The sequence below is a fragment of the Lepidochelys kempii genome, chromosome 15, assembly GCF_965140285.1.
Source record: "Lepidochelys kempii isolate rLepKem1 chromosome 15, rLepKem1.hap1, whole genome shotgun sequence".
In the NCBI taxonomy this organism is placed as follows: Eukaryota; Metazoa; Chordata; order Testudines; family Cheloniidae; genus Lepidochelys; species Lepidochelys kempii.
The window spans coordinates 8715407-8733277 of NC_136394.1; the positions used below are offsets into that span (position 1 = coordinate 8715407).

A 17871-nucleotide genomic window follows, 5' to 3' on the forward strand; every position below is an offset into this window, starting at 1 on the left:
GCCACTTTTCATCCTGAAATATCCCAAAGTGCTTTATAAATTATAGACCGTATATGAAGGAATCACTGTGCCTGCTGCCTTCAGACGAAATAGCAGGAATTTTTGAAAGGCAGAGTGTATGTCAGAGCAGGAGTATGGGCCAATGTCTGGGAACCAGGAGTTCTGGCTTCTATTCCCAGCTCTGCTGCAGACTCCTTGTGTAAGTTAGCTCAACTCTGTGTTTGTTTCTCCATCTGCAAAAGAGGAGTTAATGTTACTTAACAACTTTTGCATTAGGCTTTGAAATTCTCAGTAGGTATTAAAGAGAGAAGACACACAGCATGAGAGATTTAGGGTGGACTTTAGGAAAAATTTCCTACCTGTAGGGTAGTTAAGCACTGGAACAAATTACCTGTGGAGGCTGTGGAATCTCCATCACTGGAGGTTTTAAGAACAGGTTTGTTAGACAAACACCTGTCAAGCATGGTCTAGATAATACTTAGTCCTGCCTCAATGTAGGGGACTCAACTAGCTGACCTGTTGAGGTCCCTTCCAGTCCTACATTTCTATGATTCTATGACAAGGCTCAAGGAAACTTTGCTTCTATCCAGCTTCTATTTTGTTGAGGATTTCAATATTCTAAGGTACCAATTTAAGCAATCTGTCAGCTAGGAAACTCTGCTTTCTGGTAATAGAGCTGTGACTTGTTCTTTATGAAACCAGGTGAAATTCCTGTATCTGTATAATGGAGATATTTACTTGCTTTTGAAAATACTTTGAGATCCTTGGGTGGAAGGTGTAATAAGTGCAAAGCATTACTATTACTACGAGCAGTACTTCAAGATCATTTTAGTATGCATCTTTGCGTTGGTAATTCTTTCATTTTTGTTTCTCCTTAGAAGCTTTTAGTAAACATTTTAAAGCAGCGTGGGTATTAAGCCCAACCCTCCCCTCCCCCTTTTTAAAAAGAGATATCTCTTGTATACATAAAAGGGAAAAAAGTAATAATGGATTATCCCATCATTACATTGTTTGAGGAGCGAGCAGGTGAACTTTAAGTTAAGAATGCGTTGTAAGTTTGTGTAGCTTTTCTAACTCAGTCTGTGACCATGGCAGAAGCCAGAAGCTAAGAGAGGGTCAGGCTTGGTCACTAGGTCAATGGGAGACAATGAAGGAAAACATTCAGTGGGAGATATTGGTCCCTCTTAGTCAATAGTATTCATATTATTAACTGGTGTTGCACCAATGCCTAGAAGCCTCATTCATTATTGGGATGACGCTGTGCTAGGTACTGTACATGCACATAATGAAAAGATGGTTGCTGGTGCAACTGATTCACAATCTAAGAAAGAAAGAACCTATCCCCCTGCACAGTGATCAGTGGGAAGGAGATCCCAGCTACAAGAAAGCCAAGGGTGTTCCTCATTGTTTGTGGTCACTAAAGATTTCACAATTCTCTTCACATAAGGAGATGTGTATGACTCATTGTTCTGGCCATCTTGTGAATTAGGTTATTATACTTTGCTGATCTAACTTCAACTTTCCATTTCAGCTGAAGACAATATTTTCTGTTTTTGTCCTAAATGGTTTGTTGTGTGCTATTCACGTAATTGCCACGTTTCTTCAGAGGTGATTGCTTTTTACCAATAGATGAAATGGTTTGAAGTAGTAATAACTTGCATTTCTTGTATCTCCCCTATCCAAGGATCACACAATGCTCTATAGACAATAAATTGATCCTCCTCAGCATTCACTTTAGGAAAAGGCTATAGCCACGCAGAAATGTGGGTCATAGAAGAAGCCTGTGGTACAACAGAGACTAGAACTTAGATTTTCTGCAGTGCTTTACTAGCAAATTCCTCCTTCACGTTGTAAAGTTTGTAAAGTGCGTTGGGGCCTTCCGCACGACAAGCACTCTATACATATAAAAGATGATTTAACTCTGGATTAACTGGATGGCTGGCCTAGTTTTAAATGGATCCATATGCATCTCCTTTTCATCATGACAATAAATTTCCAGCACGGTGAGCAGGGGGTTAGCCGCATGACTCCCATTAACGTTAACTTTATTTCGGTAATGAGGTGATAGATGCAGTACAATCACTGAAGCTCACATAATCACAGCGATGAGACAAAAGCAAGCTGCAATAAATACTGTTCAGGATGATGACACTGACAACACTGATAGATTACACTGAGGATGGCAAAACCGGTGTCAGTGGCAAAATGATGGAGCGAGGTTGAAGATCATGCTTCAGTGTGCAATAATAAAGGATTATAAGGGACAGTAATATACTGCATTAGCATAGCTATGAAGGACAAGGACACTAGTCATAGGACAGGATGCAGTCAGCGAGAATACTCAGCAGTCTAGGCTCCCATGAAAGTCACTAGAAATAGAGAGTTTACAAGATTGGGCCCTTACAGATAATTCAGGGAAGATAATGAGGAATTACACAGGGATCACCCTGGGGATGTTGTGATGAAAGCTACGTCTACCGACTACAGCTGCACAGCTACAGTGCCGTAGCATGGATGTTTCCTATGTCAACAGAAGGTGTTTTTCCTTCGATGTAGTTGATGCATCTCTCCGTGAGGTGGTAACTAGGTCAACGGAAGGCTCCTTAAATGCCGTCGACTTAGTCCTGTCTACAGCGAGGGTCAGTTCGACTTAACTACAGTACTCAGAGTGCAAAATTTTTCATAGCCTTGAGCAACATAGCTAGGTCAACCTATGGTTTAAGTGTAGACTAGGCCAAAGCCAACAGTAGGGAGAGAACTGTAGGAGTGGGGGGGACAACGATGGTGTGGGAAGTAGGAGGGAACCATGTTACCATTGCAGCTCTGTTACTTTACATAATAAGAGTTTTCCACCTACAACTAGAGTTGGAAAGATTTGAGGGAAATTAGCAGATCCATTAGCATACAACTCCTTCCCTCCAGCACAAAACCAAAAATAAAGCATCCATTGTTAAGTGAAATTGACTGGAAGGAACAGTTAGATATGTTGCACTTGCAGACAACTTAAGGAGCCCTTTGTCAGTTGTTAGTTAATAAAAATAGTTGTGAATTATTATGATCTCATGTGATGACTGTAGGCTATTTTATTGTTAAAAATCACAGTCATAAAATGAAACCCTAAAGTTAGGCTTCTAAATAAATGTCCTCATTTTTCAGAAGTGCTGAGCACCCATTGACTGTAATGGGAACTGCTGAGAGAAAATAAGTGAGAGTGCTTATTTAAATAGCTAAATATTAACTTAAAAGCATAAATTGTCAATTTATGTAGATCATAAAAATTCCAACCAAAGAATACAAGATCCTGGGTGCCTTTGACAGTAAATTTAAGAAACACAAGTTGAGTCAAGTTAAAAAAAGTTAACTTTAGCTGTCATTTTTTGATTATGTAACAACTAGCGTCTAATGTGTTTGGTTTTTTGTTTCATTTTTTTTGCTTTTAAAAAAGAGAATTTAAAAATTCTATAAAGAAACCACATATCTTAGAATAAAACATCCTGTCAAAATATATTCCATTCAAGCTGCAATATAACTACTGTAGACAGTGCAGTATGATGCAGCACAAAACCCATTTTATAACTCCCTTTGAAGTGCTCTGGTAACTCCTAAAACTGCTTAATGTCTTACATAAAGTATACCTGACCTGGACTGACCAAAGCATAAACTACTTGATTTTATTTTAGTGTCTGGAGTCACCAAACTCTGGAGTCACTGGGGACTCTTTGGAGAAGCCAATCTGCTCTAGCCTGTCTTTACCGAGCCTCTGATTTTAACACTATAGCTACTATATCTGAGACACATTCATGACATGAACAAGGTGTCTTTCACTTCACTTGGATTTAGCGTCTTGGGGGAAAAACGCTTGAGGATGGGAGCTGAATTGTTTCCACACTGGTGCTGCTCAACACTGAAGCTACATGGCCTGCCCCATCATGTCCTTGATCTTGGGACACAATGTTTTTTGTTCTGCCATCCCTATTTGCTGCGCTATCCATTGCCACTACAGATACTCAAGCATAGCATGGAGAGACCTGATCAATATTTCTTTGTTGTGCACCTCTGTATTAACTACATCTCACTTTCCTTTTGACAGTGACACAGATCACATGCTGCTGCTGCAACCATCATGAGAAACAAGCAAAAGCATATTCATTATGTTAAAAGCGACAGAGCACGCAAACCTCACCCTGACTTGGTTACCTGAAAATCAACATCTCCATCTGATTAAGCAACTACCAGCCAGTCGCTTTCCCCCTCGAACCTTGATGTGGCATGGTTGTGACAAGTGCACACAGTGGGACATCAAAAACATTTCATCTGTGCTCACAAATAGCTTAGTTTGTTTTAATGGCCTTGTCCCTTGCAGAGTTTCTATCACGAACCTTAGTTTTCAGGAATGAATCTCTCAGCTGTTTGAAATGGGATCAAGCTGAAAATGATGTTAGGGAGAATCCCAGTTCAGTTTAAAACCTTCATCCCCCTACCCAACCAAAACATTCATTAACTTAGCCCTAAATCCTGTCTTCTGGATTTGGCCCTTGATGGGTCAAATTTGTTTAAGTCATTTTTTTGAGTTGTAGGACCCGAAGACCTATTATTAGGGTCAGAAAAGTGACTTTGTGTAAGTGACAGCTTATTTAACAGATCTGCTCCTGGTGCGTGTTCCAACGATCTTCTTATTGAATGACAATTTAATTTATTCCTCTTAGCCCTACTGAATCAGCACAGAGCTGAGAGAGGAAGCTGGGTTTTAACTTCATTAATCTGCAGAACTAACTTAGGTCTCAGTGGTGTCACCTCTTATAATCTTATTGTGAGTCTTATGATAGTTAGTGTTTCTCCTAAAGCCCCAGTTTCTGGAATTAGATCATTACCTGACACACCCAGCTTTCCTTTAAGAAAAAGATTGTAGACCTCATAGTTGCAGAGGAAAGCTTGAAACTGTGAACCTTAAATGTTCCAACATCAAAATGCAAATAAAAATAAATATTAAAAAAAAATCTTATGATTTAAGTCAATCTCATGAGTTTTTGACTCATGATTGACTGTTCAGGTTCAGTAATACTGAGCTGGATTTTAGTCTGGCTCATGTATCAGCAGAATTGTTAACTCATTTCCAATTGCAGAACCTTTATGATGGGTGATTACGCATGGTCCAGAAAGATCCTTGCTTGACTCTCCAATCCCAGTTTGGGTTTGAAGGACAGGCAGTTCAAAAAAGCATCTTTATACTTGTACACTGAGAAAGACTTGCTCTGGAGTCACCAGAGACACAGAAATCACAAACCCTCTTGATATTCTTAAAAAATAACTTTTCAACCTAAAGCTGCAGTTATAAGGAAAAAGAAAAGGAGTACTTGTGGCACCTTAGAGACTAACCAATTTATTAGAGCATAAGCTTTCGTGAGCTACAGCTCACTTCCACAAATCCAGGTTTATGCAAGGTAGCCTGTTTCCTCTTGTTTTTTCCTAACCCCTCCCCCAGATGTTCTGGTTTAACTTGGATTTAAACTTGAAGAGTGGTCAGTTTGGATGAGCTATTACCAGCAGGAGAGTGAGTTTGTGTGTGTATGGGGGTGGGGGGGATGTGAGAAAACCTGGATTTGTGCAGGAAATAGCCCAACTTGATTGTCATGCACATTGTGTAAAGAGTTGTCACTTTGGATGGGCTATCACCAGCAGGAGAGTGAATTTGTGTGGGGGGGTGGAGGGTGAGAAAACCTGGATTTGTGCTGGAAATGGCCCACCTGATGATCACTTTAGATAAGCTATTACCAGCAGGACAGTGGGGTGGGAGGAGGTATTGTTTCATATTCTCTGTGTATATATAAAGCCTGCTGCAGTTTCCACGATATGCATCTGAGGAAGTGAGCTGTAGCTCACGAAAGCTTATGCTCTAATAAATTGGTTAGTCTCTAAGGTGCCACAAGTACTCCTTTTCTTTTTGCGAATACAGACTAACATGGCTGTTACTCTGAAACCAGTTATAAGGAAGTGAGCTAGCTCCAGGTCAATTGTTTGTAAAGCTCTAACCCCAAAAGAGCGTTTCAATTGATCATTCGCAAGGATTTAGTTCATGTCTCATTACTGAGTCCTTTCACCATTTAAAAAAATATTGAAATAGTCAAGTGTCAAGAGGCACTACTGAGCCCACATAGTACTTTGCCCCCCCCCCCATGTCTTATTCCCCTTACAAACAAACAACATGCAATAAACTGTGCTGGCATTGAGCCAGGATCTCATAACCAGTGGCCCTTCTCTTTCTTTAGCTAACTAGAGGTCCTCAATAAGATGCAGAAAGAATAGGACCTATTGACCCGGAAAAAATAAGTGTAAACCCTTTGGGGCAGGGTCCATCTTTTTGTTGTATGTCTATACAGGGCTAAACCAGACAATCTCTATGCAAAAGAATAAATGGACACAAATCTGACATCAGGAATCATAACATTCAAAAACCGGTAGGAGAACACTTCAACCTCTCTGGCCACTCAGTAAAAGATATGAGGGTGGCCATTTTGCAACAGAAAAGCTTCAAAAACAGACTCCAACGAGAAACTGCTGAGCTTGAATTAATATGCAAACTAGATACCATTAACTTGGGTTTGAATAGAGACTGGGAGTGGTTGGGTTATTACACATATTGAATCTATTTCCCTAAGTTAAGTATCCTCACACCTTCTTGTCAACTGTCTAAACGGGCCATCTTGATTATCACGACAAAAGTTTTTTTTTCTCCTGCTGATAATAGCTCATCTTAACTAATTAGCCTCTCACAGTTTGTATGGCAACTTCCAACTTATCTGCATGTGTGTGTGTGTATATATTATATATATATCTTACTATATGTTCCATTCTATGCATCCGATGAAGTGGGCTGTAGCCCACGAAAGCTTATGCTCTGATAAATTTGTTAGTCTCTAAGGTGCCACAAGTCCTCCTGTTCTTTTTACAGGGCTGAGGGGCTCCCAGGGTCGACAGAAGTACAAATACTAAGATCCACATTCTGCATCCCATCCTACCTCAGAGCACTGGTGGCTGAGCCGTTGCTTGCCTGAAAATACCATGGACTGTCTGGGTGCTGACAGGTTCTGTAGATACGACAACATGATGCTTTTGCATCCCACCCTCAAAGCATAGGTGGGTGGAGGAAGCCAGTTCAAAACCACTGTGCTTTCAGTGCTGGCGTGTACTGCCTGTGACGCCAGATCTAAGATCAAAGGCGGGAGGAGCTTAAAGCAAAGAGAAAGAAGGTGCAGCCCAGCTCCCCATCTCAAAAGCAGAAGGGAGCCCTCCATCCTTCCCCTATCTTGAAAGAACAGAGCTCCCCTCGTGCAGTCAGAGCCCCCTCTCCTGTTTCAATCCTCTAACAGTAGAGGAAATACCCGATAAGTGGGGGTTGGGAGAGGTATAGGGCCTGAAGGAAAGGCAAAGAATCCAGAAAGGAGACAGTGGAAATGGTGATGGTGGGTGTCAGGTAATGAAGGAAATAAAGGAATGGAAAGAGCTGGAGCAGACGCACAGCACTCCAGTGTTCTGGAATGGGAGAGGACCTCACAGGGCTTGCCTAGGCCCAGAGTTGCACCTTTTTAAAGGCGTGATTTTAAACCACTTTAATTACACGGATGCACAAGGCCCTCTGTGTGCCCGCTTGTTTCGGTTAAAACAGAGCTTATGGGGGTTTAGCTTAAACTCCACTAGAAGCAGGTTTAAACTGACTTTAAATAAGCCCCTCTTAGAGCAGAATAAGAGTGTCCCTGCCGGGGTTTGCGCCAATTTAAGTGTGTGTGTGTGTGTGGACAAGGCCTCAGGCAACCATGACGTGGAAGGGGGCTGCATCTCTGAACCCTCCTTTTGCCAGTCTGAGCCCTGAGTATACGGATACACAAGTGGGTGGAGGGGACTTGAAAACCAAAAGGACGCTCAGAATTCACCCACTGTCCTGAGGCAGGTGATAGCTGGGGGAAAGGAGGGGGGCTTTGCTCTCCCGTCCCCTCCTAGCAGCTGCTTTTCTCAGATACCAGGGTGTCACCCTTCTTCTGTAGCTGCTTCTGTCCCGGGGTCCAGGGCTGGGGAGCGCTGAGTACGTCTCCACTCTCCCTTGCTACCCCACTCGGTTGTGTGGAAAGGGGCAGCTGAGGGGTTGTCCCCTCCCCGCCATTTGTCTTTGCACTAGGGCAGGAGAGAATTTTCTCAGCGGTTCTCCCGCTCCCTGAGGCTGGCTGCCCCCTTCTCGATGAGGCTCCTGGAGAGGGGAAGCAGGTCTCAGCAGCCTACCCACAGTGACAGCGTGGGGGAAGAGGGGCAAGAAAAACGCGGGAAGGCTGCCACCAACGCTTGACCATCATTGGTCAGAACAGGAGCTGGGGGCGGGACTCTTGCTGGTACATCTCACTGGAATTTGAGCGCGTCCGCTCTCAGCTTTACTCCTGGAGCTGCGTTCCTGTGACGACTCCTCCAGCCCTGCCCGACCAGACAGTTCTGACCAGCGTTCGCTGCACCGTATCCGCACAGGACTTTCAGTTGCTCTGCAAAAGCAAATCAACGGACTGGCTCGGTACTGCGGATTCAGTCCTTGCTACCTCCATGCTGCAGCGTGCACACAGGTCAAGTCAAGGAGACTTTGTGGGCATGACAAGCTCGAAGAGACAGTTATACTGGCAGTTATCCGTCAGAAGTAAGTAAGATCGCCTCGGAAAGTTACTCATGGTCTGTTTGGGGCTTGATCGGAGGGGTACATTTGTCATTGCTGAGCTGTTGGCAGTTTGCTGTGTAGTGCGATACCATCTCTTTTGTTTCTCCCAGGGTCAGGTACTTTTCTTTATTACAGTGGTTGTGAATTAGGCTGCCTCAAACCAGTGACTTCTCTAGATGACACACTCTGCATGACAACACCTAAGCATGAGGGTGAAATGTTAAAAACCCAAGCAGCCTTAACTTTTTGGGTTTTTTGTGGGTTTGTTTGCCCTTTGACTGCAGTACTGTTGAAGAACAAGAGTTGGCAATACAGGAGGAATTGCACATTTCCTTGAGGAACATGGATCACCTTTGTCCCCTGCACTCTGAAAGCGTTCCTGTTTTTTGCCAAGTGAAGTTTTGTCTCAATAGCTCAAAGGGACACATGCCAGACTTCATCCTGAATGGGAGAATGCTACTTAAGTCTTATAGTAACCTCTGCTGGCTGATCAATGGTGTTACATTGGTGTTAGCCTCAGCCTGCCTTCCTGGCAGTTGATCTCAACAAAAACTGATCAAAGTAAAGAGGGGGTGAAGAAAGTAAGAGGTGTGTTGAATTGATTACTCATAACTGCCATGGACTTTTTAAAAGATATGGGGATTTCAAGTTTATATATTATGCAAACTATGAACTGTCCATCCAAGTATGAACGAGTTTACTTGCTGGGATGACAGAGCCATGTAAATTACTACAAAGGGGTCCTGAAAATGTGATTTGGACACATTAATACATTTGAAATAGGATGTAATTCTCCAACCTCCATACAGAGTGGCAGTCTACACAGTTGGAAGCTTCATTTTTCATGCCGTGTGTGGATCAGGACTGTGTATTTGCAGAACAGTTTGGGCTACCCAGACAGTCTTCCAGGAAGTTATACCCTCCCTTATCACCCTCTTATCAGACTGTTGCACTTTCTACTTATAAATCTACACAAGAGCTAGGTATAATTTGTATTAAAATAAGACCACGAGCCCCATCTGAGATGAAGGCCAATAGTACTAGGCACTGTACGTACATGGAGTCCTTGCCCGAAAGAGTTTACAATCTAAATAGAAAAGGGACACAAAACGGGGAGGGGAAACAGAGAGATGAAGTGACTTACCCAGGGTCACACAGCAGATCAGTGACAGGGCTGGAAATAAAACCCAGGTCCCTTGGCTCTCACTTCAGTGCTCTATCTGCTGGTCATACGGACTGCACCTTGTGGTAAAAAATATTTATTGTATGTGAGGAGAGCTGGGCCCAATCTGAAACTCCCACAAAACTGGCAGAAGATCAGATATGATCTGTCTCTACAACTAGCTATCCGCAATCTCAGCTATGTGCATCACATACTTTGGATCTCCTTTCTGCTGCTCAGTCCCATCTGTAACAGTAATGTGTGGTCTTCCCTGTACACAAGAAATTCTGCTTTCTCAAACCACATAATGCTTGCTATCTGGTTTTCCTTTTCAAACAGCAGGCTCTCAACAGCCAGGGAGAAAGTGTGCCACATTACCCACTCCTCTCCCCTCTGCAACCTTCATATTACAGTTTGCACCAGAGATATCCAAGCTACCGCAAGTGTCCTTCATTCTAAAGCCATTTTAATCATCCTTGAAAAAAATTCATATTTCCAACCTAGCTGAAGCTGTGGTTTAAAAACTACACTAGCTGCCAAGTGAGTCAGACCAGTGCAGTGTTAGAAAGCACAATATATAGAGTGCAGGTTGCTAAGAGCCAGAAGCGTGTGGTTGGGAGTCCTTAGTAATGAGAGACAGAAACCAACACCATTTTGCCTTCTGCTTTCCCTTCATCTCCAGCAGATAAGGCTGTGGGTTGTTGTTTTTTTCTTTTTCGCCGCCTACAGTAGTTTCCCACTGATATAATGGGAATGCACAGGGCCCTTTTATAAGACTCCCACAATTTACTGAACTTGTTAACCCCTTGGAGATTACTCATTAGGGGAGAAGGGATTCTCCTCCCCACAATTTGCCAAGATTGAGAAAAAGTATCAATCCTGCATGCAAATTTGATAAAGGAAATTGGCATGATTAGACTGGAACTGAAGGAGCAAAACAATTAGCCCACCACAAAACAAATCCATGGGCTAATTACGTAAAAAGCTCAGAGTCAGCAAAAAGAAGACAGAAGGCAAAGAGAGGGTAGAAGGTTGTCAGAAGTAAAAGGATATTAGCAGTTGCTGTATCTAGTGCTTTATAGTCAAAGCTTTTCAATTCTTTAATCCTATGACCACATGTTAACTACTGCAAGGGTCCAGAGCCTAAAAACTTATCAATAAGGGAAGTGGAGTGATAAATTTGCACTGTAATATAGTCAAAATACCTAAGAGACTCCGCGAGATTGAGAGGCGAGAATGCTAAAGCCATGGTCATCCAATGTTCAGTGAGGGTCCCAAGCCAGACTCTGCATTTGCCCATTCACCGTTTCACTCTATTAAGCTCAGAAAAAAAAAGAGGTCCCATGCTTCTTTTCAGCCCTGGTCCCCGCACAGTTTTTACACTACCCTTTTCCAAGTCATCACTAGCTGAGGATTTGCAGGAAAGGAATCGTGCACAAGCTCTTCTAAGCACAGGACAAGTTTTCCAGGAATCTTAACTCTGCTTAGCTGATTGCTTTGACAGGTAGAATCACTAGATGTCATATAATGCGGCTGTCACTTTCATAACCAACATATAAAATTTAGTCACGTGGTAATAAGTTGATACTTCGAATGGAGGAAGGATAAGTTTCTGGCATGTATTACTATACCCCACTGCAGGAATCTTCTGTTGGCACTCAGCTACCTCAGATTTCTCAACGGAGAATAAGTTTCTATAGGCTAGCTCTCACACTTTGCCTTTTTCAGACCATTAAGAGAAACCATGTTATTTCTCTTTATGGAACGGAAAGAAAAAAATGGTTTCCTGTTTGCCCACACCTGCTTTCCTTGATTAGGATATATTTACCTTCACTGTCACGTCTCACCCTATTGCTTTATCTGGATTTATTGTTTTGCTCCATCTACCCCATATTACAAGGGCACCCAAAGACTAGGAAAACAAGTGAGGTTTTAAAACACATTAGCTGACTTTTTACATACCCTTTGGCCCCTAGCATAGACAGGACTTAGACACCTTTACAAATGCACGAGCTGGACACGGTACTCCCAGAATTGACAATGGTCCCCTAACACATTTTTAAACTCCACCTATTTCACGAGTCTAGACAGCGTCCAAGACTGGTTGTATAGGCTGAGCTTTTCTTACAATTTCCTACCACCGCCATTCTACCAGTGATATCAGCGACAAAGCATTAGGGTATTAGTGTAGACAAAGCATTAGGGTATTTTACAACCACATTGTTTAACCTAAAAACTCAGTCTAAGTAGGAAGACACGGAAGGAAGAAGAGCCAGGGCCTGGTGGTGCCGCACTGTACTAGAGCTGTGCTGGCATGGTTGCGCACTTGTGAGAAGTGTTAACATACAGCTCAGCATTGACAAGGCCTTAGACAAATCTGACTGTCCTCTCTGAAAAGACAGGTTGGGGGTGGTGGGGTGGTACAGGGACAAAGCACCAGACACCTTCTTTGACATTAAGATGATCACATTGGCTATCTCCTTAGACTTCATGCTCCATTGTTTCTCAAAGTCCTGGTCTACATTTGTTTGCTGGCATAGCTATGATGGTTAGGGGTGTGATTTTTTCACACTCCCAACCCACACAGCGATGTAGGCAAAAGCCTGAGGCTATGTACACACGACACATGCTACCAGCTGACGCTCTAGCACTGTAGGGCAGACACTTGCTACAGTGACAGAAGGAATTGTTCCCTCACTGTAGTAAATCCACCCCCCACCAAAGGCAGTAGTTAGCTCAATGGAAGAATGCTTCTGTCATCCTAGCTGTGTCTACCATGGGGGTTAGGTTGGCTTAAATACATCTCTCGGGGTGTGAATTTTTCACACCTCTGAGTAACATAGCTCAGTCAACTTAAGTTTTAGGAATAGATGCAGTTTTACTGGCAACACAGTCCTTTTGCCAGTATAAGCTGCATCTCCACTGGGGGGTCTGCCAGTAAAGGTTTATCGGCACAGCTATATCTGCCCATCAGTAGGCAGCTGCCATGCCTCAGTACCATGCTTCTCCAAGCCCACCCAAAAGCACAGACATACAACTTTATGTACCATGATGTTTCTTCCAGCAAGTTGCCATAGAAGGGCAGCAAATGGGAGAAAGGATTGTGACCAAATAAAATTCTGCCGTCACAGCTCCATGAGATACAAGTTTTTAAGACTTTCCATAGGACGTGCTGGCCAGGGACATTTTATTTTCCAAGACCTTCTCTCATTTGAAAACTTTTGGGAAAGGATAAGGAAAAAAATGCAAGTGAGTTTTCACAATTTCACGTATCAGAGATGGCTGGTAACTTTTTAATTCTCGCTTATGCCACATGCAGTTTAACTATAAGTACACAGAACACCCTGCAATGGGATAAAGAATATTTTAACAACGGGATGTCCTAAAATACCAGCCACATTATTCTAATTTCTTAATTGGGTAAATTGCTTTATCCCAAGGGAGGAATAAGAGGTATTTATGTACATGAGCACAAAGTCCAAACCATGGCAATACACAAGGTGCACAGATATGGTAGAGCCGAGAGCGGAAGAGAACAGGAGTGAGGTGCTGTATACATCAGAACTGCCCAGTTTGGCTCAGTGCCAGGGAGTCTGACTTTCAGGAAACAAATTCTCTCTGCATTTAGAAGGACGGGAAAAACATTTCTCCCAACTCCCTTCTTTCAGACTGGCCTCGCAGAGGCATCAGAAGGAAAGATTTAAACTGCAGCCTATGAGAGAGATAGGAAACTGCAGGGGGAAATCAACATTGTGTTCAATTAGCACGCTAATTAGATTGAAATCTCAACCCAGAGAGTCCTCCCAGCAGCAGGTCAGAACCCCATGCTGGAACGTCATTAATAAGCTGTTAATAGAACTACTGCAAAACTGGCTGCTAATCTAACTTCAGAGGAGGGCTAGAGCCACGTGACATTTTAGTCTAATTACTTACTACATCAGGATCTCACTACAATCAGGATCCCAAAACACCTCAGTTCTTCTGCTTTCTGCCCCTGCACAAGACAGGAGCGAAGCATTTTGGAGCGACACTGATGTGCAGCACCAGCAGTAGAAGCCTCAGTTCTTCAGGCAAGGAGATCTGAATAATCAAGAGTTGGAGGACTTACAGGTTACCCTGCGAGATTTTCTTTAGTTAAGGTTTCCTAGCTAGGATGGCATATGTGTCCATTCACAAAAAAGCCCCAGCCCTTGCAGAGCTCTCCCTTCTCTCTCATGTTATGGGAACTGAAGGCTCCATGAATTCCAGAGGGCACTTTGCTCTGCCAGTTTAAAGTGGGAGGCACACAAATACTATGATGGTGGGCTCCAGTAAAAAAAAACAAAAAACAAAAAACAACCCCTGACAGAAGGGAGAGATGAGTTATTTTGGTCAAGATGAAGGATGACCTTTCTCCAGGATAATCTATGGATTGGAAGGAGTCAGCCAATGGCTACAAGAAACATCAATACTTTCAACTATTCCATATAAACCCAATAAATAATTCATAGTTACATATAAAGTCTGCATCGTGGATGCTGAAAAGTCCTCCAGGAAATAAGCTCCATAGGCATTCTTTACCTTTTAAGCACAAAAAAATCCCTCTTCATATCTACAGCAGTCAGTCTAAAGTCCATGTTCTTTGGAAATATAATTTAACTTCTATGTATAGATGAAAGGCTGTATTATGCCCTTTTCTAGGCTGATCTATAGTCTAAATCCATTGTGTGTATCCTAAATGGTAGCTCTTCAGTTAGATTAAACCATTCAAAGGATTCCCCCCCCTCCCCCCATCCATGGCAGGTCTGTCCTGTTCTTCCCTCTTAATAGGAGAGGTTTTCCCACAGAAATAAGTCCCAAGCTGAGATTGCAAATCACTCTGTTTGTCTTTGGAAATCTCAAGATGAGAGTTTAAGCTCTTGTCTTGCTGTTCCGGACGCCAGTCCTCAGTTTGTTTTCCCCATGTAAGTTCATATTTTGCAGCTTTCAAATAGGCAGGAGCTCAGGGGGATACTCGCCATAGCAGTACTTTGCAATGGGGTCTCTGTAGGTGTTTTCGTGCTGCACGCTCTGTTGGAAAGAGAGGGAAAAGCCCTTAGGAACAACATGTGCTATTAAAAAGCAGCTCTCCAGTGTAAAATACCTCATTCCTCTCCCACAAAAGGAAGGCGGCTGTAGTGTTTATATGGCAATGGCTGTTTCACAGACACACCATCATAGTATCTACGGAGCATAGCTTAAAAAAAAAAAAAATTTACTTGCAACATTACAACACACAATCGCTGAACTGTAGCCAGAAGCTCCTTTAGAGTAAATACCCAAGCAGGCTGGAGTCAGACTGCTCCAGTTCCTGTGCACACATTCTAATCAAACTCTATTCAAAAACAAACAAACAAAACAAGTCAGTGCTTGAGATATAGAAGTGTATAGCAGAGGAACCTAGAGTCAAGACACTGGATCTCCCCTTCCCAAAGACCTAGAGACATTTGGAGCTATCATCCCTCATTTATGGTTCAGGCATCATCTCTACTTTGTAATAGGAGCTCCTGCTTAAGTACACCATAAGAAGGTGGGGGTATCACCTCACCACCAACTTCCAACAGGTACCGTGTTTGCTTAAAACAAGACTTCTGCTAACCAAACAGGCTTGAAATGGTGGTGGTTTTAATTATAAGTACCTAGCATTGGTTTGTGTATTTTTAACATCACTTAAAATTTCTACAGTCAGCAGACTTACAGTGGTGATTACCCAGATGTATTGTTTAATTTACAGTACAATATAGGATTACTAAAGCTGCTGGGGAAACAGGCAGACTAATGTACTTGGTTGGCCGCATTTCAGTCTAGTAGTCCCTTTACAGCATGTCTCTAGTGCTAAGAACAAGTCAGTGTCCATTTCTGTACTGCTCTAGCAGGGCATTATGCCCCTAGTTGAGTGAGAAAGCTACTCACTTCTCTCCCAAGGCTGGCTCCCAAGGACAACCTCAACGCGTACAAGTGTTGGCTCACATAGAATCATAGAATATCAGGGTTGGAAGGGACCCCAGAAGGTCATCTAGTCCAACCCCCTGCTCAAAGCAGGACCAATTCCCAGTTAAATCATCCCAGCCAGGGCTTTGTCAAGCCTGACCTTAAAAACCTCTAAGGAAGGAGATTCTACCACCTCCCTAGGTAACGCATTCCAGTGTTTCACCACCCTCTTAGTGAAAAAGTTTTTCCTAATATCCAATCTAAACCTCCCCCACTGCAACTTGAGACCATTACTCCTCGTTCTGTCATCTGCTACCATTGAGAACAGTCTAGAGCCATCCTCTTTGGAACCCCCTTTCAGGTAGTTGAAAGCAGCTATCAAATCCCCCCTCATTCTTCTCTTCTGCAGGCTAAACAATCCCAGCTCCCTCAGCCTCTCCTCATAACTCATGTGTTCCAGTCCCCTAATCATTTTTGTTGCCATGCACTCACATGTGCACATATAAGAAATATAGGGCTTCTCTTCACTACTGGGGTAAGTCAACCTAAGTTACGCTACTCCAGCTATGTGAATAACGTAGCTGGAGTCGATGTAGCTTAGGTCGACTTACAGTGGTGCCTTCACTGCTCTGCGTTGATGGGAGACACTCTCCAGTCGAGTTCCCTTATTCTTCTCGGAGAGGTGGAGTACCAGGGTTGACCGGAGAGTGCTCTGCCATCGATTTAGTGGGACTTCACTAGACTCGCTAAATTGACCCCTGCTGCATCGATTGCAGCAGCATTGATCTCCCCGTAGTAAAGACAAACCCATACATTTAGAGCATCAACACCACCTTCTCAGATATTTTTGGCACCTCCCTTCCCTCCTCCACTTCACATGCTGCAGCATCTGACCTGTGATGAAGTCCTGCACTTGGCCAAGCACAACTCAAAGTGATCTTCCACAGCCGTGAAGAGGTTCTGGAAAGCGATAGCTGCCCTGTTCAGGAAACGCTCCAGGAGAAGTTGCTGAGAGAGGCAGAAATAATAAGCACCTATGTAAGTTAGTTATGGAAGGGGAATGGAGAAAAGTGGATTTCTTTGTTAGCATACACTGAGAGTTTGACAATTAAGGTTACAGCAGAACAATTTCACCAAACTTTTCTTCTCACATTGTCTTTTGAAAGGTTTATTAGCAATGCTTTCTCAGTGCTCCATTTCTTAATAATAATGTTCAAAGTAGCTTTGGATTGTGCCTGCTTAATGGAATGTAGGGAAGTGCTGCAGTGCTAATACTCAAGGACCAGGCAAGATCGTTGAAAAGGAGAGCTTTGAGTCATGAAGAAAGATATTCTTGTGGCCGCAGCTCTGTGATGCAAGAAGGAAATCTGGGCTCATTTCCTGATTCAGAGTCCCTTAATCTTTGTGCCTCGGTTTTCCCTGATGTCTCATCAGTAAAATGGGGATAATACTTCCCTTCTGTACTTCATGAGAAGCTTCATCAATGTTTACATGGCACTCAGACACTACAGGGAGAGGGGTTTGTGTTTGTCCAAGCCAACATTCCCTGCTACCAGGTATCAACCTCCCCAAGCTCATTCAGCCTCATGCCTCTGCTGTTCACATACACAGTGCTGCCCCAAAACCAACACCAAGGAGCAGGCACGTAGTGCTTAACCCGACATGCTGGCAGCAGCAGTCTTCTCCGTTTCTCTCTAGTGCTTCTGCCACCAGCATCTTGGGTTAAGCACTACCTGGAGAAGTGGCAAAGGAGCAGTCCTTCCCCCTGAAAGTCTGATGCCAGTTTTGTTGCACATCTGATCCAATCTGCACCTCTCTAGGGGAGGTATCTGAATGTCAGGATAGTCAACTGGTATAAGCTTGCAGTCTTAGGGTGACATCTGTTGGCATCCTACAGACCTGACACTTGGTTGTTATTATTAAGCATCCAAAAATAAGTTTACAGGCAGTGGAAAGTTATGAAGGATCCTCTGGGATAAGAGGTGTAATACAAGTATAAGACGTTGTTATTACAGCGGGTTGAAAAAAACTTTGACATTTTTGCATTCTCTGGAAAACGGTTCCGTCAAAA

The 17871-nt window shown here is 43.1% G+C and overlaps 1 protein-coding gene across 3 annotated transcripts in view; it reads right to left on the reverse strand.

The window, feature by feature from the left end:
- Positions 1-17871, reverse strand: part of SPRING1 (SREBF pathway regulator in golgi 1) — a 37883-nt gene that overhangs the window by 11224 nt on the left and 8788 nt on the right. The window contains exons 5-7 of one of the 3 annotated variants that reach the window (XR_012155106.2): positions 16695-16808; positions 14346-14900; positions 9834-9931 (exon numbers count right to left, since the gene is read on the reverse strand). Coding sequence is in view for 2 of the 3 variants with exons in the window: in XM_073313262.2 (XP_073169363.1) it covers positions 14817-14900; positions 16695-16808 (198 nt within the window). In the remaining variant the exon portion in view is untranslated. Of the gene's footprint in view, positions 1-9833; positions 9932-13123; positions 14901-16694; positions 16809-17871 lie in introns of those variants that run through there. The other 2 variants (XM_073313262.2, XM_073313263.1) reach the window with 2 other exon arrangements.